Raw genomic sequence first — 26,638 nt, 5'->3', positions numbered from 1 at the left:
TGAGTAGTACACTAGCACTAATGTATTGTATATTGTTTCACTTAGTAGGACCGAGTAGTACACTAGCACTAATATACTGTATATTGTATCACTTACTAGGACTGAATAGTACCCTACTGTATGTGTGACATCCTAGTGGACTAATCAGTACCAGAAGTACTGTAAAGTAGGCATATTCTACACTTACTAAATCTGTCTCACTGTCTGTATATGTTTTGTGTGTTTATTTTTTTGTCTATTTTATTTTCATGGATTTGAGCTGTGATCATTCGGGGCGTGACATGTGCTGTGATCATTCGGGGCGTGACGTGCTGTGTATGCTGCGAGCATGGGTAAGAATCTGACCCACTGCTCCTGCACTATCTCTCCTCAATCCAATAAACATAAACACTGTGAAAGGAGTCGGCCACTAAGCGACCACTTAGGGCCTCAGGCCTGCTAGGGAGCCCCTGACGAAATGTTTATATATATATTTGTTTAGGAGCTCCGTCATTGTCTCAACTTACTGTTGATAGTTAGAAATAGTAGAACACACAAGGTGAAATTGAGAAATTTGGTCGTGCATCAGCAGTTTCTCATTATGTAACCTACCCTCTCCACTTTATCAGCGAACTGTTGTTGAAAGAGCATGCGCCTGTGTCGAAAGAGGATGAGCACATTGGCGTCGTTTATGATGGGAGCCAAAGATGCACAGTGTGCAGCAGTGGAGGCTGCTGAGGGGAGGACAGCTCATAATAATGGCTGGAACGCAGCAAATGGAATGGCATCAAACACATAGAAACCATGTGTTTGATACCATTCCACCTATTCAGCTCCAGCTATTACCAAGATCCCGTCCTCCCAAATTAAGATGTCACCAACCTCCTGTGGTGTGCAGAACAAACAAGGAGGTGGGCAGAGCCAAGCACAAGCTAGCGAGTTCCTATTCACAGGTTTTTGCATATTTCTGTTAGGGAACCACAACTGCAGTGTTTCCCAAAAATGGGGTCGCGAGAGAAACTCTGGAAAAAATGTAAATGGTTCATAGAACCGTGGTTATGTAAGTAACCTCCGATATCCACTAAATGCAGTTGTGACAAACAGCTGTTTTCTTCCAACAAATGTGTCTAACTTTTGAATGGTTGGAGTTATAAGCTATTATGACCCTGTTCCTGAAAGTCAAGACTCTCAGGACTCGTTAGAACAGAGTGTACAGGACTAGGCATCAAATCAGACTTGGGGGAAATTAATATCATCATTGAAAGCAATAATGGTGTTCTTTCCTACACAGAAGATAATGCACGGTTATTGGATGCTAATCTTCTGAAATTCCCAATACCTTTCTGATGCATTTCAGTCACTTCAAACCATACTGTCTTCAGATTGACAAACTGTCAAAAGTACTGTCAGACTGATTTGTAATAGACTGTCATAGCCCAACATTGGCTGTTGATTACATCAATAATTTTATTCAAAATGTGGTCACGGGTCAAAAACATTTGCAAACCCCTGGCCTAACAACACAATGTTTAGAACATTTGGAAAAGGGTCAGGTAGACAACTTTGTAGAAGTAACAGATGTTAGTGTAGGGAACAGAAAGCTGTATTGAGATTGGATGTTTGGTATATGAGAACTAGCAGAACGTCTATTTTATCTGCTCCATTGATGCCTACAACTAGACATCCTCTCATCACCATATCTGGTGGTGAGTGGAAGTACCAACCGGATGCTTCTGGTTTTCACCCTATGTGACCCATCTGGGTTTCCCTGTGTTGTAGCCTGAAACATTCTACTAGATGGCACCAATGAGCAGGAATTAACCCTGGAGTATATTTGAGCCCTGTTGGTATCTTGTGAGTGTCTGAAAACTAGATGTCAAATCCTTGCCTCTCTTTTACAGCCTTGCCTCTCTTTTACAGCCTTGCCTCTCTTTTACAGCCTTGCCTCTCTTTTACAGCCTTGCCTCTCTTTTACAGCCTTGCCTCTCTTTTTCTCTTTTACAGCCTTGCCTGTCTTTTTTTGATGTTTCATTCCATTGCTGGACACACACGGATTAGACAGATGTAAGCTATACACACCCACGGCACCCTGTCAGGCTGATAGTGCAGCGGAGGACTTCTGGTTCCGCCTCAGAGTATGGTTGTGAAAAGCTTGAGACTTATTAACAGTGAAAGGATATTTACATGTCTAGTATTCACACACTTCCCTCATTCCAGCTAGTTAGGTGTGCAACCACTGACTAACACATGCTAGAGGCATGTGTTGGCTGTATGGCATCATTGAATAAGATTACCAATGGTTAGCTAGGTAGCTAGGATATAATTTAGCTAGCCATTTACAGTAACAGCAGTTCATTAATAAGTCAATACATACTATCATTGTTGTGGCTAGCTTAAAAAAGGTTCAGCTTAAATCTAAAGCAGAAATGTAGAAAGCCCACCTTATCTTGGCACTGCGACACAGTAATTAATAGAACGGCGTTAGAAGGGTGAACAGCTATTTTGAAGGGACAGGAAGTGTTAGCTTTGCATTTGGCCAATGACAGTAATTCCACATTTAACCCCACACACCTGAAAATCGATATCAAGTTTTTTTTTGGTTTTAAAAAACAACTAGAAAAGTATTTTTCTATTTCTATCCCAAAATTATATATTTTTTGCTGTTTTCTTGTTCCCTATTGCGCTGTTTTAACTCGGGAAAACAAACGGTTAACTTAAACTGACCACCTGAGTATCTTTAAATACTTATTTCAATATACAATCAGTTTATTAAGTTGACAAAATGATTATGACTTTACCATTGTAACATACAGTGATGGGAATTATATTCCCTGTCAGGAGCCTGGGCTTTTGCGGTAGATGGAGTTCTCATCTCTGGACCGCAGGATCGTAAGATTGCATTCCACTACATTGGTGACCAGGGTGGGATCCTTTGGATACCTCTATGGGGCATGTGAATGCTCCTAGAGGCATCAGAGCAAGATGTATAATACTGTACATCACAAGACGTACGTTACTAAACGTCCTCAAATTTGTATGATATTGTAAGACTGCTATTCCATTGGTAACATTATGTAACATATACTAAATGGAGGGATACAAAGAAACATCCCAAATTATACAAATTGCCCTGAGGTCAGGTTGGATAAGGAGGAAGGGAGGTATAGTATTACTAGGAAACATCATCAAGAGACATGTTGTTGTTACTCTTGGCCATCTGCTCACCTATTACCACGAAAACAACACCCCCTGCGATTACCATTTCCCCCTGAAAATGCTTACTGCCTGGCCCTGTTTGCCCAGTAACTCGATCACTAGCGATCACTAGCCCCTTGTAAACCGATAACAACATGTTAGCAAATCACCCCTCTGTGTCTGCACTAACAAGTGTTCTAGATGGCCAGGGAGCATGCTCTTTCCACTGGTCCTGAGAGGGCAGAAAGAAGAGTAGGGAAAGCCAGGACTTCTCCTGAGGCAATTTAAGGGGTGGCAGGTAGCCTAGTGGTTAGAGCATTGGATTAGTAACCAAAAAATTGAATCACCGAGCTGACAAGGTAAAAATATGTAATTCTGCCATTGAACAAGGCAGTTAACCCACTGTTCCTAGGCTTAACTGACTTGCCTAGTTAAATATACACTGCTCAAAAAAATAAAGGGAACACTTAAACACCACAATGTAACTCCAAGTCAATTACACTTCTGTGAAATCAAACTGTCCACTTAGGAAGCAACACTGATTGACAATAAATTTCACATGCTGTTGTGCAAATGGAATAGACAAAATGTGGAAATTATAGGCAATTAGCAAGACACCCCCCAAAACAGGAGTGATTCTGCAGGTGGTGACCACAGACCACTTCTCAGTTCCTATGCTTCCTGGCTGATGTTTTGGTCACTTTTGAATGCTGGCGGTGCTCTCACTCTAGTGGTAGCATGAGACGGAGTCTACAACCCACACAAGTGGCTCAGGTAGTGCACTTCATCCAGGATGGCACATCAATGCGAACTGTGGCAAAAAGGTTTGCTGTGTCTGTCAGCGTAGTGTCCAGAGCATGCAGGCGCTACCAGGAGACAGACCAGTACATCAGGAGACGTGGAGGAGGCTGTAGGAGGGCAACAACCCAGCAGCAGGACCGCTACCTCCGCCTTTGTGCAAGGAGGAGCACTACCAGCGCCCTGCAAAATGACCTCCAGCAGGCCACAAATGTGCATGTGTCAGCATATGGTCTCACAAGGGGTCTGAGGATCTCATCTCGGTACCTAATGGCAGTCAGGCTACCTCTGGCGAGCACATGGAGGGCTGTGCGGCCCCCCAAAGAAATGCCACCCCACACCATGACTGACCCATCGCCAAACAGGTCATGCTGGAGGATGTTGCAGGCAGCAGAACGTTCTCCACGGCGTCTCCAGACTCTGTCACGTCTGTCACATGTGCTCATGTGCTCAGTGTGAACCTGCTTTCATCTGTGAAGAGCACAGGGCGCCAGTGGCGAATTTGCCAATCTTGGTGTTCTCTGGCAAATGCCAAACGTCCTGCACGGTGTTGGGCTGTAAGCACAACCCCCACCTGTGGACGTCGGGCCCTCATACCACCCTCATGGAGTCTGTTTCTGACCGTTTGAGCAGACACATACACATTTGTGGCCTGCTGGAGGTCATTTTGCAGGGCGCTGGCAGTGCACCTCCTTGCACAAAGGCGGAGGTAGCGGTCCTGCTACTGGGTTGTTGCCCTCCTACGGCCTCCTCCACGTCTCCTGATGTACTGGCCTGTCTCCTGGTAGCGCCTGCATGCTCTGGACACTACGCTGACAGACACAGCAAACCTTTTTGCCACAGTTCGCATTGATGTGCCATCCTGGATGAAGTGCACTACCTGAGCCACTTGTGTGGGTTGTAGACTCCGTCTCATGCTACCACTAGAGTGAGAGCACCGCCAGCATTCAAAAGTGACCAAAACATCAGCCAGGAAGCATAGGAACTGAGAAGTGGTCTGTGGTCACCACCTGCAGAATCACTCTTGTTTTGGGGGGTGTCTTGCTAATTGCCTATATTTTCCACATTTTGTCTATTCCATTTGCACAACAGCATGGGAAATTTATTGTCAATCAGTGTTGCTTCCTAAGTGGACAGTTTGATTTCACAGAAGTGTGATTGACTTGGAGTTACATTGTGTTGTTTAAGTGTTCCCTTTATTTTTTTGAGCAGTGTAGGTTAAAAAAATGTGACAGATGGAGCCGTATGTTACACTGCTGCAACTGATAACTCTGCAGAGGCAGACAGGAAGGACGGTGGGTCTCTGTGTTCTTCACCGTATGAAGAATTCACCTCAGGACACGTGAGGAAGAAGGTAAAGAGAGTGAGGCCACCTAAGAATAATTTTATTCTAATGAAAAAATCTGATTCAGAGTTCCACTTACTGCACTATGGAGGGGATGTCAATTCTATTATTTGAAATAACTGGACTCAGTAATATTGAAGACAATATCATCTCTGTTACTTCTTCTACTGAACATTGTCCTACAGTATATTGCAGGACCCTGGGTCTGACTGTGTTGAGTGTTAATACACACAGCTTGTCTTTTCTGTCCCCTGTACAAAGCAGGTGTTTTTTTAATGCAATGCTCCCAGACTTGTAAGTTTGGTGAGGGCAGGCCTGCTAATGACTGCCCAGGGGTTCCGGGGGGGTACCTGACTGTGCCCACACACACACTCTCGAGTAATGCGTCGTGAGACTGACAGCTGAACCCAACAAAGGCCGCTCACAGTGCTAGCCGTGAAGACACAACACCAGAAAACCAACTACGCCATCGACAGACTGTGGGCAATTTGGGAAGAATGAGGGATGGGTTTTTTAGGCTTATGCCTCCCTGTCCTCAACTCCGAAAGCATCAACACTGCCAGAACTAGAGTAAATAAAGATAATCTAAATTAATAGATTATCTGTATATTCTAACTAGATCTCGTGACATATACAGATAACCTGAACTAGATGCTGGTGTCTACCATTTACACTGATGTGCTAGATACAAAAAAAAGTTGGTATTTTTTTTACCCCTTTTCCTCAAATTGGTAGTTACAGTCTTGTCCCATCGCTGCAACTACCGTACGGACTCAGGAGAGGTGAAGGTCGAGAGTCATGTGTCTTCCAAAACATGACCCTGCCAAGACGCATTGCTTCTTGACACACTGCTCGCTCGTCAACTCAATTGGAAATGTCAACTCAATTGGAAATTACCTTTAAATGTCAATTGCGCTATAACACAAATCTTCTGCGGTCCTGATTGAATCTAAGCCAATGGCTTGATGCCGAAAAGGTTTGTGTTTTGTTCTCTCATTATGATGTCCCAATAAATCAGCTCAATGTTTTTTAAATTTAAGCTTCAGTTTAGATTCTTATTAGTATTCTTATTTTGTAACCTACACACCTATAACAGACACTATTTGATATAAAGGGCCTTTAAAGAGCGCAGACGGCCATCCAGTTCAATAATGTGGCAAAAAGAAATGAAGCTAGTTGTGCTAGACATTCTATATAACTGAGAAGGCTGGTGGGAGGAGCGGTAGGAGGACGGGCTCATTGTAGCGGCTGGAATGGAATAAATTGAACGATGTCAAACACCACGTTTCATTTAGTCAAACACCACGTTTGACTCCGTTCCATGAATTCTATTCCAGCCATTACAATGAGCCCGTCCTTCTATATCTCCTCCCACCAGATTTTAAAATTAGTTCATGCTTTTCTCCTTTGAGAAAACAACAGCTGTTTCTAAGGGTGTGTGGCTGATTTCAAAACGTTCCTACGATAGGATACACCTGTGTCCTCTGCTGGAGTAGGCAATCGAGGAGAGGAGCAAACTCCTTTTCACCTATTACCGAAATTGACACTCCTACATATGGTGACCAAATATTTGTTTCCGTGTCATGGAGTGGAGGACAGAGGAATCGAGGAGAGGAGGTACTTTTGCCAATTGAGAAAAGGCCTAAGTGTTTTACTTTCCCAACGTGCATTCTTCCATCTCTACTCCAGAGATGCAACCTTTTGAAAATTACCAAACATTCTCCAATTTATTAACCCTACAAACATTGTTTCAAGCACCTATTTGTTAGATTTTTTTTATTGGTACGCTGGGTGTGTTGTGAAAAATGAACATCAGTCCATAAAAGGTGTCCATATCTCATGCACCAGATATCCTTGAAGTGATCTGTTTGTGGTGCAAATAGCATAAGTGATTATTGTCCACACTCCACAGTGTGGAATGAATCCAGTGAGCCAACGACTCCTTGAACATGACTGAATATTTTAATGTGTTTAACAGTGGTGTAATGTACTAAAGTAAAAATATTTAGAATATATATTCTTATGTAGTTTTTGGGGTATCTGTACTTTACTATTTATATTTTTGACAACTTTTACTTCACTACATTCCTAAATAAAATAATGTACTTTTTACTCCATACATTTTCCCTGACACCCAAAAGTACTCGTTACATATTGAATGCTTAACAGGGTAGGAAAATGGTACAATTCACACACTTGTCAAGAGAACATCCCTGGTCATCCGTATTGCCTCTGATCTGGCGGATTCACTAAACCCAAATGCTTCATTTGTAAATTATGTCAAGTGTTGGAGTGTGCCCGACTATCTGTAAAATTAAAGAAAAATCATGCTTTGCCTAATATAAGGAATTTGAAATTACATTTACTTTTGATACTTAAGTATATTCAAAATCAAATACTTTTAGACTTTTACTGAAGTAGTATTTTACTGGGTGACTTTCACTTTTACTTGAGTCATTTTCTATTAAGGTATCTTTACTTTTACTCAAGTATGGCAGTTGGGTACTTTTTCCACCACTGGTGTTTAATTTGTTAAGTGTTTGAGATTTTAGAACACTATTAACACCACATAATTCATAACCGTTTGGACAACCCTCCCCGGCGTAGGATAATGAACCATGTGTTTTTCATAAAAATTCTTTATTTTGTCACTGGAGCAAAGGACATTGTTTACATTCAGAACACTGGGGCTGAACATGCTGTGGAGTGAAGCATGTGTTGGTGCTCTCAGAAAGTAATTTGCTCTGGAAGTTTATGGGTTGCAGAGGCTGTTGTCTTCTCCTGGCTCTTATCCGCGCCCTGTGTGCAGCCTTTATCATTTGACGGTGTGTTGTCTTTCACGCCATTGGGAGTGTTGGAGTAGGTTGCATCTACACTCTCATAGGGCTCTGATGTCCACTGGAAAAACAATGAAAATAATGTATTAATACAATCTGAAATCTGATACATTATACCAGCTAAAAAGATAATTTTTGTAGAGGTTCTGACCCATGTCTGATAAGTGTCCTCTACAACTGTTGACATTAAACACCTACATAGATAACCACAACATTGTTAAATGGTGATATAATTTCAAGAAATAAGCTTAATAAATGCAACTAAATATATTCTGGGGCGGGAGCTCTGGCTTCTACCTGTGTGGCTCTGCTGGTGGACCGGCAGGAGGGTCCACCCATGGAGGGTCCACCCATGGCGATGTTGACGCTGCTGGACGACTGCGTGTCTGTGGTGTTACCACCCTCGGCTGCCGACAGCCCAGAGATGACTAGGCCGCTGGAGAAGCTCCTCTTGCCGAACAGCAGACTGAGGGTGGAGCTGGAGGAGGACACCTGGCTTGAGCGGTGGTGGGCTGCAGCCTGGAGCTGGGAGCTCAGCTGGCCCCCGGCCGTGGAGAGTCGTGGGACCTGGGAGAAGACAGAGGCGATGGAGGTGTTGAAGGACAGCTGGCTGTTGGAGAGGCGCTGCACCAGGCCATTGGCCGAAGCTGACACCTGCTGACTGTCCAGGATGGGCCCTGACTGGCTGGTGACTGGAGGCCGCTGGCTCTGGGGCTGCACTGAGCGGCTCCAGTACTCTCTCCTCCCTGGATGGATGCACATACAGATAAAACGACCCAGTCTGTGTCAGAACCTAACATGACAGAACCGTGAACATAGCTGGCAGAACCTAACATGGCAGAACCATGAACATAGCTGCGCAAGGCTCTACTTAGACGTGTAATGCTTTCCTGGTAAGGAAACCAATTTAATGTTGTAACTTGGGTGAACTATCCCTTTAAATGTATCATGTGTGCCTCTCCTGTAGAGGACCAAACCTGCAGTGTGCTGCCTATTACCCTGAGAGGTACTGTTGGGCCTGGCCTGGTACAGACTCAGGCTCTGGGAGGTGATGGAGTTTGGGTTGTGGCTCAGAGAAGAGGAGCCCCCTGCACAGTCCACATCCTCCATGTTCACACCACTGTTACAGCTGGTCAGGTTATCCTTCCGCACCCTACAACACGAACACCCAGTAGGCCTATGTGACCTTTCTAAACACCTTGACAGCTTTATTAAAATGGAGTTAAAACATTTAACTATCACTGAAGGGCAATGAATCTGGATAAAAAAATCTAAATCTGACGTCAAATGAAAACATGTCCCTAAGTGGTTTACAGTGCAGGCCACGCCTCACACTAAACATAAAAAGGCCCATAAGCCTAACAGTAGATGGCAGTTATTCAAATGCGCTGGATACAGCTGAACATGTCGCAGCACTTTAGCCCTATATGGTTTGGGAAGAGTGGTGCTGTCACAGCAGGAAAGGCCCTGATTGGATTCCATCCATAGGGGAGCAGAACACAGGCAGACTGACTGATAAAGATGACCCTCTGTTCCCCCTTGGCCTGCCTCCAGCAGCCAGAACTCACCGCAGCCACTTGGACAAGAGCCAGGTCTTGATGCCGTCCAGGCTGAGAGGGCCGCCCCAGATGCTCCTCAGCTGCTTGTGGGTGCCCATGTAGGAGGTGGTGAGGGGGGACACGTACATGGGGTAGCCCAGTGGCTGGTCGCACGACGAGTTGATCATGTTTCGGAGGGACTGCTTGGAGTTCTGCATGCTGCCGCGCTCTGGGTTGCGGTTGCGTAAGAACACCAGCTCCTGCTGCTGGCCGGCCCACAGGCCCCTAACACACTCCTTATTGATCTAGAAGAGAGGAGAGGATGAAAAGGGTAGTATTACTGACATCTGAATACACATTACACACCGTCCAACTCCACATTTCTTTACTCTGATTAAATCACCATTTTAATCAACTGGATATGGCAGAACCATTTGGATCAAGTTTCTTTATGTATTAATCAAACCAACAACTCATCCACCCCACACTTCTCACGCTAAACTCGATCAATATGTAGAGTTGATCAGAGTAACTTCATCTCATGTTCCAGACAGCTTGAACAGACAACAATGCTGAATAATTCCAGTTTGACCTATAGTAACATAGCCCCTTCAGTAGATCTGAGATGACTGGATAGGTGCAAGAAATATGGTAATAACTTCTGGATAGATGTAAGAAATATGGTAATAACTTCCGGATAGACGTAATAACGCCATATTTATCCAATCCTCTAAGATCTACAGCGGTGGCTACGGAGTAGGGGCTTGGAATTCAGCATGTGTTCAGCACAACTGTACAGGTCTAGGATCAGGTTCCCCTTCCCCAATCCTAACCTTAAACATTGGTGGGGGAAATGCAAAACTGACCCAAGATCAGTGTCTAGGGGCAATACCACCCTACACCAGTCATCTCACACGCACCTTGATAACCTTGAAGCTGAGGTGGCGTTTGTAGAGCATGATGATCTTGTACTCGTCCGTGCCGTCGTCCACCATGTGTCTCAGTGTGAGCAGAGTGTCCCGGCTGGACAAAACTGCCTTCCTCCAGGCTGGGTCACTCTCATGGCAGATCACCAGACTGGTCTTGTAGTTACTAATGGCCTCGTACAAGATGGCTGGCTCCTCTGTCTCCTCCAGACATGTAAAGTGGTCCTGAGAGCAACCAAGGAACAAGAGCAGTAAATATATCACCGTGAGGAAAAGCTTTATTACAGGGATTAACTGAACCACTTTAAGGATGGGATTCAATTAACGGAGCATTGTCTACAATTTATTGACCTTTAAAATGTAATTTACGCTTGAGCTTATATCCGCAGCGTTCACAGCACAGGTGGCGCCTTAATAATGAGAGTGAATAGAATAATGGTTGGAATGGCATAAATGGAACAGTATCAAACACAGTTTCAATGTGCTTGATACTATTCCATTCATTCCATTACAGCCATAAATATAATCAGTCCTCCCCTCACCAGCCTCCTGTGGTTTACAGTGAATTGCACCTTTTAAAGACAATTTTCCCAGATATTTGCGGGAATCCTATTCATAATAAAAGCAGCTCAAGGGTAAATTACCTTTTAAAAGTCAAGTGCAGTGCACTTATCGACAATGTGCCACCTGGCTTATATTTGCAGCTCCAATGTACATCAAGGTACACGTGCAGTCCACTGAGAAAGCACAGGAAAAGCTCAAGGTTAAATGTACAGTTACCTACATATTCTACTTCAATAAGGGAGAAAGTGAGCAAATGCTATTGTCTTCAAGGTAGAATATTGTGAATACCTGATGGAGCTTGAGACTCATCCTCACGCCTGGGACCACCACTTTCTGCAGCAGATCCATGTCTGTGAACACCCACTCATCTTTAGTAGCGATACGGAAGTCTCCTTTGAACAGAGTGTTGAACCCACACAACAACGACTCCAAACTGAATTAGAGACACAGAGAAAGGGAGCATTGTGAAGGTTTTTATCACATTACAGCAAGAGGGGTAGAATTTGGAGACTCACATCACTGTGATACAACAGAGAGCCATAGCTGCCCCCTTATGGAATATCAATGAAACTACAGCTCATTGTGGATTGATGTGTTATTTCGTTCCTGGAGGGTAATAAAACCCCATATATAACACAACATCCATGGAGGGTAATAAAACCCCATATATAACACAACATCCATGGAGGGTAATAAAAGCCCATATATAACACAAGACAACATCCATGGAGGGTAATAAAAGCCCATATATAACACAACATCCCTAGAGGGTAACAAAACCCCATATATAACACAACATCCCTAGAGGGTAATAAAACCCCATATATAACACAACACAACATCCCTGGAGGGTAATAAAACCCCATATATAACACAACACAACATCCCTGGAGGGTAACAAAACCCCATATATAACACAACATCCCTGGAGGGTAATAAAACCCCATATATAACACAACATCCCTGGAGGGTAATAAAACCCCATATATAACACAACATCCCTAGAGGGTAATAAAACCCCATATATAACACAACATGTCTGGAGGGTAATAAAACCCCATATATAACACAACATCCCTAGAGGGTAATAAAACCCCATATATAACACAAGACACAACATCCCTAGAGGGTAATAAAACCACATATATAACACAAGACACAACATCCCTGGAGGGTAATAAAACCCCATATATAACACAACATCCCTGGATGGTAATAAAACCCCATATATAACACAACATCCCTGGAGGGTAATAAAACCCCATATATAACACAACATGTCTGGAGGGTAATAAAACCCCATATATAACACAACATCCCTAGAGGGTAAAAAAAAACATATATAACACAACATCCCTAGAGGGTAAAAAAACCCATATATAACACAACATCCGTAGAGGGTAATAAAACCCCATATATAACACAACATCCCTAGAGGGTAATAAAACCCCATATATAACATAACACAACATCCCTGGAGAGTAATAAAACCCCATATATAACACAACATCCCTAGAGGGTAAAAAAAAACATATATAACACAACATCCCTAGAGGGTAATAAAACCCCATATATAACATAACACAACATCCCTGGAGGGTAATAAAACCCCATATATAACACAAGACACAACATCCCTAGAGGGTAATAAAACCGCATATATAACACAAGACACAACATCCCTAGAGGGTAATAAAACCCCATATATAACACAACATCCCTAGAGGGTAATAAAACCCCATATATAACATAACACAACATCCCTAGAGGCTAATAAAACCCCATATATAACACAAGACACAACATCCCTAGAGGGTAATAAAACCGCATATATAACACAAGACACAACATCCCTAGAGGGTAATAAAACCCCATATATAACACAACATCCCTAGAGGGTAATAAAACCCCATATATAACACAAGACACAACATCCCTAGAGGGTAATAAAACCACATATATAACACAAGACACAACATCCCTAGAGGGTAATAAAACCACATATATAACACAACATGTCTAGAGGGTAATAAAACCACATATATAACACAACATCCCTAGAGGGTAATAAAACCCCATATATAACACAAGACACAACATCCCTAGAGGGTAATAAAACCACATATATAACACAACATGTCTAGAGGGTAATAAAACCCCATATATAACACAACATCCCTAGAGGCTAATAAAACCCCATATATAACACAACATGTCTAGAGGGTAATAAAACCCCATATATAACACAACATCCCTAGAGGGTAATAAAACCCCATATATAACACAAGACACAACATCCCTAGAGGGTAAAAAAAACACATATATAACACAACATGTCTAGAGGGTAATAAAACCACATATGTAAAACAACATCCCTAGAGGGTAATAAAACCACATATATAACACAACATCCCTAGAGGGTAATAAAACCACATATATAACACAACATCCCTAGAGGGTAATAAAACCACATATATAACACAAGACACAACATCCCTAGAGGGTAATAAAACCACATATATAACACAACATCCCTAGAGGGTAATAAAACCACATATATAACATAACACAACATCCTTAGAGGGTAATAAAACCCTATATATAACACAACATCCCTGGAGGGTAATAAAACCCCATATATAACACAACATCCCTAGAGGGTAATAAAACCCCATATATAACACAAGACACAACATCCCTAGAGGGTAATAAAACCCCATATATAACACAAGACACAACATCCCTAGACGGTAATAAAACCCCATATATAACACAACATCCCTAGAGGGTAATAAAACCCCATATATAACACAACATCCCTAGAGGGTAATAAAACCCCATATATAACACAACATCCCTAGAGGGTAATAAAACCCCATATATAACACAAGACACAACATCCCTAGAGGGTAATAAAACCCCATATATAACACAAGACACAACATCCCTAGAGGGTAATAAAACCCCATATATAACACAACATGTCTAGAGGGTAATAAAACCCCATATATAACACAAGACACAACATCCCTAGAGGGTAAAAAAAAACATATATAACAAACATCCCTAGAGGGTAATAAAACCCTATATATAACACAACATCCCTGAAGGGTAATAAAACCCCATATATAACACAACATCCCTGAAGGGTAATAAAACCCCATATATAACACAACATCCCTAGAGGGTAATAAAACCCCATATATAACACAAGACACAACATCCCTGGAGGGTAATAAAACCCCATATATAACACAACATCCCTAGAAGGTAATAAAACACATATATAACACAACATCCCTGGAGGGTAATAAATCCCCATATATAACACAACATCCCTAGAGGGTAGAAAACCCCATATATAACACAACATCCCTAGACGGTAATAAAACCCCATATATAACACAACATCCCTAGAGGGTAATAAAACCCCATATATAACACAACATCCCTAGAGGGTAATAAAACCCCATATATAACACAACATGTCTAGAGGGTAATGAAACCCCATATATAACACAACATCCCTAGAGGGTAAAAAAAAAACATATATAACACAACATGTCTGGAGGGTAATAAAACATCATATATAACACAACATCCCTAGAGGGTAAAAAAACCCATATATAACACAACATCCCTAGAGGGTAATAAAACCCCATATATAACACAACATCCCTAGAGGGTAATAAAACCCCATATATAACACAACATGTCTGGAGGGTAATAAAACCCCATATATAACACAACATCCCTAGAGGGTAAAAAAACCCATATATAACACAACATCCCTAGAGGGTAATAAAACCCCATATATAACACAACATCCCTAGAGGGTAATAAAACCCCATATATAACACAACATCCCTAGAGGGTAAAAAAAAAACATATATAACACAACATCCCTAGAGGGTAATAAAACCCCATATATAACACAACATGTCTAGAGGGTAATAAAACCCCATATATAACACAACATCCCTAGAGGGTAATAAAACCCCATATATAACACAACATCCCTGGAGGGTAATAAAACCCCATATATAACACAACATCCCTAGAGGGTAATAAAACCCCATATATAACACAAGACACAACATCCCTAGAGGGTAATAAAACCGCATATATAACACAAGACACAACATCCCTAGAGGGTAATAAAACCCCATATATAACACAAGACACAACATCCCTAGAGGGTAATAAAACCACATATACAACACAACATGTCTAGAGGGTAATAAAACCCCATATATAACACAACATGTCTAGAGGGTAATAAAACCCCATATATAACACAACATCCCTAGAGGGTAATAAAACCCCATATATAACACAACATCCCTAGAGGGTATTAAAACCCCATATATAACACAACATCCCTAGAGGCTAATAAAACCCCATATATAACACAAGACACAACATCCCTAGAGGGTAATAAAACCCCATATATAACACAAGACACAACATCCCTAGAGGGTAATAAAAGCACATATATAACACAACATGTCTAGAGGGTAATAAAACCACATATATAACACAACATCCCTGTAGGGTAATAAAACCACATATACAACACAACATGTCTAGAGGGTAATAAAACCCCATATATAACACAACATCCCTAGAGGGTAATAAAACCACATATATAACACAACATGTCTAGAGGGTAATAAAACCACATATATAACACAAGACACAACATCCCTAGAGGGTAATAAAACCGCATATATAACACAAGACACAACATCCCTAGAGGGTAATAAAACCCCATATATAACACAAGACACAACATCCCTAGAGGGTAATAAAACCACATATACAACACAACATGTCTAGAGGGTAATAAAACCCCATATATAACACAACATGTCTAGAGGGTAATAAAACCCCATATATAACACAACATGTCTAGAGGGTAATAAAACCACATATATAACACAACATCCCTGTAGGGTAATAAAACCACATATACAACACAACATGTCTAGAGGGTAATAAAACCCCATATATAACACAACATCCCTAGAGGGTAATAAAACCGCATATATAACACAAGACACAACATCCCTAGAGGGTAATAAAACCCCATATATAACACAAGACACAACATCCCTAGAGGGTAATAAAACCACATATACAACACAACATGTCTAGAGGGTAATAAAACCCCATATATAACACAACATGTCTAGAGGCTAATAAAACCCCATATATAACACAACATGTCTAGAGGGTAATAAAACCCCATATATAACACAAGACACAACATCCCTAGAGGGTAATAAAACCCCATATATAACACAAGACACAACATCCCTAGAGGGTAATAAAAGCACATATATAACACAACATGTCTAGAGGGTAATAAACCCACATATATAACACAACATCCCTGTAGGGTAATAAAACCACATATACAACACAACATGTCTAGAGGGTAATAAAACCCCATATATAACACAACATGTCTAGAGGGTAATAAAACCACATATATAACACAACATCCCTAGAGGGTAAAAAAAAAACATATATAACACAACATCCCTAGAGGGTAATAAAACCCCATATATAACACAACATGTCTAGAGGGTAATAAAACCCCATATATAACACAACATCCCTAGAGGGTAATAAAACCCCATATATAACACAACATCCCTGGAGGGTAATAAAACCCCATATATAACACAACATCCCTAGAGGGTAAAAAAACCCCATATATAACACAAGACACAACATCCCTAGAGGGTAATAAAACCCCATATATAACACAAAACACAACATCCCTAGAGGGTAATAAAACCGCATATATAACACAAGACACAACATCCCTAGAGGGTAATAAAACCCCATATATAACACAAGACACAACATCCCTAGAGGGTAATAAAACCACATATACAACACAACATGTCTAGAGGGTAATAAAACCCCATATATAACACAACATGTCTAGAGGGTAATAAAACCCCATATATAACACAACATCCCTAGAGGGTAATAAAACCCCATATATAACACAACATCCCTAGAGGGTATTAAAACCCCATATATAACACAACATCCCTAGAGGCTGATAAAACCCCATATATAACACAACATGTCTAGAGGGTAATAAAACCCCATATATAACACAAGACACAACATCCCTAGAGGGTAATAAAACCCCATATATAACACAAGACACAACATCCCTAGAGGGTAATAAAAGCACATATATAACACAACATGTCTAGAGGGTAATAAAACCACATATATAACACAACATCCCTGTAGGGTAATAAAACCACATATACAACACAACATGTCTAGAGGGTAATAAAACCCCATATATAACACAACATGTCTAGAGGGTAATAAAACCACATATACAACACAACATGTCTAGAGGGTAATAAAACCACATATATAACACAACATGTCTAGAGGGTAATAAAACCACATATATAACACAACATCCCTAGAGGGTAATAAAACCACATATATAACACGACATCCCTAGAGGGTAATAAAACCACATATATAACACAACATCCCTAGAGGGTAATAAAACCCCATATATAACACAACATGTCTAGAGGGTAATAAAACCCCATATATAACACAACATGTCTAGAGGGTAATAAAACCACATATATAACACAACATCCCTAGAGGGTAAAAAAAAAACATATATAACACAACATCCCTAGAGGGTAATAAAACCCCATATATAACACAACATGTCTAGAGGGTAATAAAACCCCATATATAACACAACATCCCTAGAGGGTAATAAAACCCCATATATAACACAACATCCCTGGAGGGTAATAAAACCCCATATATAACACAACATCCCTAGAGGGTAATAAAACCCCATATATAACACAAGACACAACATCCCTAGAGGGTAATAAAACCCCATATATAACACAAAACACAACATCCCTAGAGGGTAATAAAACCGCATATATAACACAAGACACAACATCCCTAGAGGGTAATAAAACCCCATATATAACACAAGACACAACATCCCTAGAGGGTAATAAAACCACATATACAACACAACATGTCTAGAGGGTAATAAAACCCCATATATAACACAACATGTCTAGAGGGTAATAAAACCCCATATATAACACAACATCCCTAGAGGGTAATAAAACCCCATATATAACACAACATCCCTAGAGGGTATTAAAACCCCATATATAACACAACATCCCTAGAGGCTGATAAAACCCCATATATAACACAACATGTCTAGAGGGTAATAAAACCCCATATATAACACAAGACACAACATCCCTAGAGGGTAATAAAACCCCATATATAACACAAGACACAACATCCCTAGAGGGTAATAAAAGCACATATATAACACAACATGTCTAGAGGGTAATAAAACCACATATATAACACAACATCCCTGTAGGGTAATAAAACCACATATACAACACAACATGTCTAGAGGGTAATAAAACCCCATATATAACACAACATGTCTAGAGGGTAATAAAACCACATATACAACACAACATGTCTAGAGGGTAATAAAACCACATATATAACACAACATGTCTAGAGGGTAATAAAACCACATATATAACACAACATCCCTAGAGGGTAATAAAACCACATATATAACACGACATCCCTAGAGGGTAATAAAACCACATATATAACACAACATCCCTAGAGGGTAATAAAACCCCATATATAACACAAGACACAACATCCCTAGAGGCTAATAAAACCCCATATATAACACAACATGTCTGGAGGGTAATAAAACCACTTATATAACACAACATGTCTAGAGGGTAATAAAACCACATGTATAACACAACACAACATGTCTGGAGGCTAATAAAACCACATATATAACACAACACAACATGTCTGGAGGCTAATAAAACCACATATATAACACAACACAACATGTCTGGAGGGTAGTAAAACCCCATAACATGAAAGAAATGAATATTTGACAGTTATGGAAGGTTCACCTGTTGGACATGTTGTGAGATGCTGTGCCCAAGGATCTCCTGCCCAGCACAGACAAGGCATAATACAGAGTGACCAGAGTGGAGTCCTCGTCACAGTCCACAGGCTGGCAAAACACAAGGGTCAAAGGTCACAGTGTTCACATCCTCTGAAATGACCAGCAGCAAGGAAATCAAACGGTACAACATGGGGTCATCCAGACTGCATGTCTTGATAGGGCCCTGTTTTTTTCACTGACCACATTACCTTATCAGGAAGCATGAACTAGTTCCTAGAGTTTTCCTGACCATGAAAAATAAACTAGACTTGGGCATGGAGTTTTCCTGACAAGGAAAAATGAACTAGACAAGGGCCTGGAGTTTTCCTTACTACATGCATGATTGTACTGTGCATTACAATCTCACATCTCCACTCACCTCCTCCAGCTTGTTGGCACAGTACTGGATCCACTCCAGATAGATGTTACAGAAGCTGGCCCGGGTGACGCCCTGGAGGCAGTGGACGTAGTCCTCGTCTATCTTAACGCTGAACACGGCCGGGTCTCTCTCGATGTGATGCCACTTGGTGTAGGACACCAAAGCCTTCGTGATAGAGGGATCCTTGATCCACGTCTGTAGCTTCAGGGACTGGATCAGGTAGTAGATTATGCTCTAGAGGTGAAACAAGAGGGAATAAGTTTTGATGATGAAGTATATATTTTAGGGGCCTACTCCTTGCTTGCAAAGGTTTTGAAGCTCAGCAGTTAAGCTCAGACTTAATTGCGTTTGAAATAAAAGCAATAATGAATTACAAAGATGTTGAAAGTATAAAAAATAAATGAATATTAAACTGCTTCGATCATAGGTTAAATTCAAATTCAAGTCTTTATTGTCTGTTACATTTCCATAAGAATTCAAAAGGTCTACAACCTTCAGATAGTAGGTGATGAGCAGTTTGCGCAGGTCGTACACCTGCAGCATGGTGGCAGCGTTGTTCTCACTGATGCTGTAGCCCTCCAGCAGGTACTTGGTGGTGGTGACCTCCCAGGCCAGCCATCGCAGGTTGAAGGCCGCATTGCAGGACAGGATGTGTGGCAGGTGGCCCGGCTCACAGCAGCAACAGGAATCGTCCTCCTCCACCCCCTCAGTGATGGCCTCTACCTCCCTCTGCTGGCAGTATGTACCTGGAGAGGAGGAGAAGGGGAAATGAGATTCCTAGTCAGTAGCACAACTGAATACATTCAACCGAAATGTGTTTTCCGCATTTAACCCAACCCCTCTGAATCAGAAGGAGAATTACCACAGACCATCATGTTAATGGTGATTGTACGTCAGTGGTCGAGATGTGGGGCTTATGATTATTAGAAAACAATTTCAAAGAAAATTTGAATATATATATATATATTTTTTTTAAGAAACTTGTACCCGGAAAATATTCAGACCCCTTGACTTTTTCCACATTTTTTTAGGTTACAGCCTTATTCTAAAATTTATGAAATGTTTTTTTCCCCTCATTAATCTACACACAATACCCCATAATAACAAAGCCAAAAAGGTTTGAGAAATTTTTGCTAATTTATTTAAAAAAAAACTGAAATATCACATTTACATAAGTATTCAGACCCTTTACTCAGTACTTTGTTGAAGCATCTTCGGCAGTGATTACAGCCTCAAGTTTTCTTGGGTATAACGCTACAAGCTTGGCACACCTGTAAGTGGGGAGTTTCTCCCATTTTCCTATCCAGATCCTCTCAAGCGCTGTCAGGTTGTATTGGGAGCGTTGCTGCACAGCTATTTTCAGGTCTCTCCACAGATGTTCGAGCTCTGGCTCGGCCACTCAAGGGCATTCAGAGACTTGTTCCAAAACCACTCCTGCTTTGTCTTGGTTGTGTGCTTATAGTCGTTGTACATTGCTCCGTTCATCTTTCCCTCGATCCTGACGAGTCTCCCAGTCCTTGCAGCTAAAAAACATCCCCACAGCATGATGCTGCTACCACCATGCTACACCGTAGGGATGGCGCCAGGTTTCCTCCAGACGTGATGCTTGGCATTCAGGCCAAAGAGGTGCCTTTTGGCAAACTCCAAGCAAGCTGTCATTTGCCTTCTGGCCACTCTACCATAAAGGCCTGATTGATGGAGTGTTGCAGAGATGGTTGTCCTTCTTTAAGGTTCTCCCATCTCCACAGAGCAACCCATCTCCCATCTCCACAGAGGAACTCTAGAGCTCTGTCAGAATGACCATCAGGTTCTTGGTCACCTCCCTGACCAAGGCCCTCCTCCGATTGCTCAGTTTGGCCGGGCAGACAGCTCTAGGAAAAGTCTTGGTGGTTCCAAAGTCTTGGTACCCTTCCCCAGATCTGTCCTCGACACAACCCTGTCTTGGAGCTCTACGGACAATTCCTTTGACCTCATGGCTTGGTTTTTGCTCTGACATGCACTGTCAACTGTGGGACCTTATATAGACAGGTGTGTGCCTTTCTAAATCATGTCCAATCAATTGAATTTACCACAGGTGGACACAATCAAGTTGTAGAAACATCTCAAGGATGATCAATGGAAACAGGATGTACCTGATTATGGGGTATTGTGAGTAGATTGTGTGTAGATTGCTGAGGATTTTTAAAAATGTAATCCATTTTGTATCGTAACAAAATGTGTAACACTCAAGGGGTCTGAATACTTTCCGAAGGCAGTGTAGGTGTATATGGCTCTGGGTGTGGTATAGTGCTCCTCATTTGTATTAGTCAGTATCTGACCTCTGAACTCCAAGCCTCGGAGCTGGAAGGTGACCAGGCCGTTGCCGATCTCGATGAGGTGAACGAAGGCGTTGAGGTAGTCAGAGGCCAGGATGAAGCAGTCTCCAGAGCTGTAGTTCCCCCAGCATCAGGTCACCACACAGAGAGTGCTGCAGAGAGCGCGTCAGATACTCATAGAAGATGGAGTTCAGGTTGTTGTCGTCACATCCTGGAGGAATAAAAGTTTATGTAAAATACACTGATTGACATGACCAACAAAACAACATGTATTAACCATGAGAAGATCATTGTCGAGTTGAGAAATTCAAAATCAGCTTCTCTGGTTAATGTTAATTAGGGAGGATAACATGATCGTATTTATTAAATAAATGTAATATTTTACCTGTCTCTTTATCAACCTGAGATATCAGTCTGCTATTGGCGTTGTCAATACGTTTGGTGCTGCAAAATGGTACCAAACCAAGATTAGGGAGACAGTACATTAATTTACATACAACAAACAAAGTCTAACGGAGAGAATTCTGGTTTCTTGATTTGCCTTCAGATAAGCTGTCGTTATGGACGACTAATATCTCCGGCTTTGATTTTATTTGATACATGTGACAATATCATCGTAAAGTATGTTTTTTCAATATAGTTTTATTAGATTATTGAAATTTATTCGGGACGTTAGGCGTGTTGCGTTGTGTGCCTTTGTTCAGGAAGGAGAGCTTAGCGCCACTTTGCTAGCTTTCCGTGCTAATTGACTGGAGAAGAGGACATTCTAAATCCAAACAACGATTGTTCCCGACAAAGGACCCCTTGTACAACATTCTGATGAAAGATCATCAAAAGTAGGACCCATTTTATGATGCTATTTCATATATCTGTCGAACATGTGAAATAGTCGTTTGCGCCCAGATTTTGGGTACTCTCTCGCTATACCTAAGCTGGATGTCGTAATGAAGTTATTTTTAGAATTCTAACACGGCGATTGCATTAATGGTACTTTATCTCATGCTGTGGGCGATGAAAGGTCATTACTTGTAGTTCCTCTCCCAGAACTTGACGGGCCACGGGTAGGAGGTGATGAAGATGGCGCTGCCCAGGAAGGGGCTGAGAGGGGTGTAGAACAGATTTGTGATGAATGTCTGCAGCAGCAACATGGCTGAGTCTGAGCTGCATCATGAAGGAGAACACCCACAACCAAGGAACAACCATCAGGTATCAACAGGTTTACCATACTCACATACCTGCTGTCAAATTCGCTGTCACAGTTCCAGTCAGAGCAACGTCAAAACATGTGGAAGCATTTGTAGTTCATACACACGTCAAAACCAAAGGATACGAGGCACAGCGAAGGGCTGAGCGAACGCGTGGAAGGCACTGCCCCATACGATCTGCCACGGTGCGATGTAAACCATGATGAAGTTGAGCTTGTGAAGCAGATCGCTGAGCTGTAGAGGAACAAACACCTGCTGTGAGTCACTGACAGACAACAAAGACAGTTCTTTTTTAGATCCTAAAAATAAAACCAAGATAATAAAAAAAAAGAAGGCCACTCTACATACAGAGCAGCTGTGTCCGCTGCTTCACAGACCCCGAATAATACTACTGTACATTTTTTAAATTAATTGTAGGAAATTTGGGAAGCGCAGCCATAGTGAGTTGCATAAACTTCCCTATTTTATGGTATTCAGAGGTCTATTATTGGGAGCGTGTGTACCAGTCTCTGGTCACGTCACAGACTGACCTTGTGGAAGACAATAGACATAATAAAAAAGTCCAGCAGAAAGGTTTCAGAGGCTCTGCTGCAGTCAAACTCGAAGAAGACGATAGTGAAGATGAGAGTGACGAACTGGAAGCTGGGATTGCAGAAGGAGGCGCGGAGGAGCTTCATCCCAGCAACTGTCATCAACAAGACATCACAGCTGGAGCGAGACACAGAGACCTGAGCAACTCAGGCGCACAGACGGGACACAGCAGAGCAAAGCAAAGGGGTGACATGGAGGGGGAGGACAAATGCACCAATACTGGCTAATACTGTATATACATCACACATTCTTCCTTAGCAAAGGTCATGCATAGTGACTGACAAAGTGATATTTCTTTGATTGATGAAGGTACTCAGGGTTTTGTTGCACCTCCAACATGCACAGAGGGGAGTGGTGGAGACCAAGGTTATTATAGTAAACGAAAACTGACACTGAAATGAAAACGAATCATGAAAAAACTATTTTGTAAACGAAAATAAAATCATTACAAAACCTGTTTGAAAAACTAAAATGATATTGAAACTATTATCTTTGACTGCAAAACTAACTCTAATGAAATAAAACCATCATGAATGATGTCCTTTAACTTCTTTGGGGTACCCCCCCCTTCTTCTCAATTCCCGCCTAAAGACATGTCCTAATCTAACTGCCTGTAGCTCAGGCCAAGAAGCAAGGATATGCATATTCTTGGTATCATTTGAAAGGAAACACTCTGAATTTTGTGGAAATGTGAATTGAATGTAGGAGAATATAACACAATAGATCTGGTAGAAGAAAATACAAGGAAATAAATATACGTTTTCTGTTTTTTATTGTTGCTGCCACATCTTTCAAATGACCAAGAACAGCCAAACATACAGATAGGATGCTGTGGATGATTTGAATGAAGAACATAAGATGGCAACAATAGCTGAGCAAAGTTTTAGACAGATAACTTCAAAAATGAGCGAGCTACATGACATTGAGCATGAAGTCACCCAGGTGTCCCACACAAATGTACCCAAATGTACCCAAGTGGCCGAATTGGTACAGTGATACATTTTGAAGGAAATAACTATATACAAAATACATAAATGCTATTCTAACACACCCCCCCCAAAACAAATATATATATATATGAAGAAAAATATTTATATATAATAATAATAAACAAACAAATAACAAGGGTAACTATTTACACATTTTCTATTTACAATATTGTATATTTTATAAATAAATAAATAGATAAATATTGTGAAGACCCTCAGCCCTCAGTCCTGGTGCCATGGCCCATAGCAGTCTCTTTCTGCTGTAAAGCAGAGGCTTACTGAACAGGTGGTGCAGGTGATGGGGCATTTCCTGTGACAAAGGGCACAACGTCGCCTCCCCACTGTGCCCTTTTTGCCCTGAGGCACATTCATGCCTGCAGAGATGAATCTGGGCAGGTGAACACCACTGGTTGAAGGAGCAGAAGGTGCTGCAGTGGACTTGCTGTAGCTAGCAAGCTCCTGGATGAGCAGCTCCCTGAAGGCTAGCTGTGAGATGGGGGGCTGTCTCTATCAATTTCCTCTATAATTTGGGTTAAATCTGTATACTTTGTCTTTGTTTTAGCTTTTCCTGATTTATTCGCCAAAATTTAAATATATAAACTTGTTGAAAATGCTATTGAATATGTACTGCTATGCGTAACACTCGTGGCTCCCTCAAGTAGGATTTGCAATGGCGAATGAACCTCTTTTGCGCCAGAGTTTACGACAAAGGCTGGTCTTCAAATGTATAACCATTACATATTGCCGTTTACCTCAGCTCATTGGCTATCTTCCAAGCTAGATTTCAAGATGATCAGTGGTCATTGGGTCAAAATACAGTCAATCAACGATAGACTGGTCCTACCATTGGTGCGCAATGAGGTCATTGATTGGTGTCTTCAAATCGGTTTGTTTCAGTCAATACGTCCCGGAAAAAGAGCCATCATGTATGGTTGTGTTAGTAACCACCAGAGGATTGCAATGAAACCAACCATGACTGGATAAACATTTGTTTATTGTGTGTAATTACCACGAACGCTTCGTCCAAAGTTGAATGAGACGGATATCACGACGCAACTGGTTGACAAATGTTTCGTGTTAGGCTATAAAAAATGATTTTATCAAACAAAACGAACATTCACTGTGTATTTAGGACACTTGGCATTGCCACCAGAGGAAGATCTTCAATGGTAAGCGATTTATTTTATTGTTATTTCTGACTTTCGTGATGCTAATGCTTGGTTGGAAAATGCTAGTAATACTTGTGTGTGTGGGGCGCCGTCCTCAGAAAATCGCATGTTTGCTCTTGCAGTAAACCTTTTTGAAATCTGACACAGCGGCTGGATTAATAAGACGTTCATCTTTTAAATGATGTAAGATACATGTATTTACAAGAATGTTTAATACAACGAATGGTGTATTTAGAATGTTAGCTCTCTGCAGTTTCACCGGATGTTGGCCTGGTGGGACGTTAGCGTCTCAGCTACCCGAGAGAAGTTAAAGTTTTTTTTACTTTGGGCAAAAATCAAATAGGTTTTTCAAGCTTTTTTCTAATGGGGTTTTTAAGCCTCTTAAGCCTGAATCTGGCAGGTAAAAGCTGCCAGTAGGTGGCGATGTTTCAAATAGGCCTAGCATCACTATCACTAGCTATCACTAGTTAACAGGGAAGAAATCTGCTACTTTCTAAACACTAAAACTAAATAATATCAAAACAAAATAGCTTTTTATCCAACTCAAACTAAGTAAAAACTAGTAAATCAGGATGAAAGACTAAGAGAAATAAAAACGAATAAAAAAACACAAAACTATAATAACCTTGGTGAAGACTATATAGTATTAACCTGTGAAGAACTGTGTGATTCTGGAAAATGGTTTCCCCAGGTGCTACAGTACATGAAGCTTGGCATTTTAAGCTAATCGAATAAGTGGGACAGAGGCAAGTTTAAAGTATTTCACACTGTCTACC

The 26,638-nt window shown here is 41.2% G+C and overlaps 1 protein-coding gene across 1 annotated transcript in view; it reads right to left on the bottom strand.

Moving 5' to 3' along the window:
- Positions 1 to 7,940: 7,940 nt before the first annotated feature.
- Positions 7,941 to 26,638, bottom strand: part of LOC129861110 (pecanex-like protein 2) — a 47,375-nt gene continuing 28,677 nt past the window's right edge. The window contains 15 exon segments of the mRNA XM_055932286.1: positions 7,941 to 8,215; positions 8,452 to 8,900; positions 9,132 to 9,307; positions 9,723 to 9,997; positions 10,613 to 10,843; positions 11,471 to 11,615; positions 19,180 to 19,283; positions 19,594 to 19,827; positions 20,086 to 20,339; positions 21,912 to 22,036; positions 22,038 to 22,119; positions 22,294 to 22,352; positions 22,935 to 23,064; positions 23,239 to 23,347; positions 23,644 to 23,821. Of these exon segments, the coding sequence (XP_055788261.1) occupies positions 8,045 to 8,215; positions 8,452 to 8,900; positions 9,132 to 9,307; positions 9,723 to 9,997; positions 10,613 to 10,843; positions 11,471 to 11,615; positions 19,180 to 19,283; positions 19,594 to 19,827; positions 20,086 to 20,339; positions 21,912 to 22,036; positions 22,038 to 22,119; positions 22,294 to 22,352; positions 22,935 to 23,064; positions 23,239 to 23,347; positions 23,644 to 23,821 (2,722 nt within the window). The 3' untranslated portion in view covers positions 7,941 to 8,044.

The sequence above is a fragment of the Salvelinus fontinalis genome, chromosome 1 (genome assembly GCF_029448725.1).
Source record: "Salvelinus fontinalis isolate EN_2023a chromosome 1, ASM2944872v1, whole genome shotgun sequence".
Classification (NCBI taxonomy): domain Eukaryota; kingdom Metazoa; phylum Chordata; class Actinopteri; order Salmoniformes; family Salmonidae; genus Salvelinus; species Salvelinus fontinalis.
Note: the sequence above shows the minus strand (reverse complement) of the source record. Positions and strands in the feature narration are given on the sequence as shown.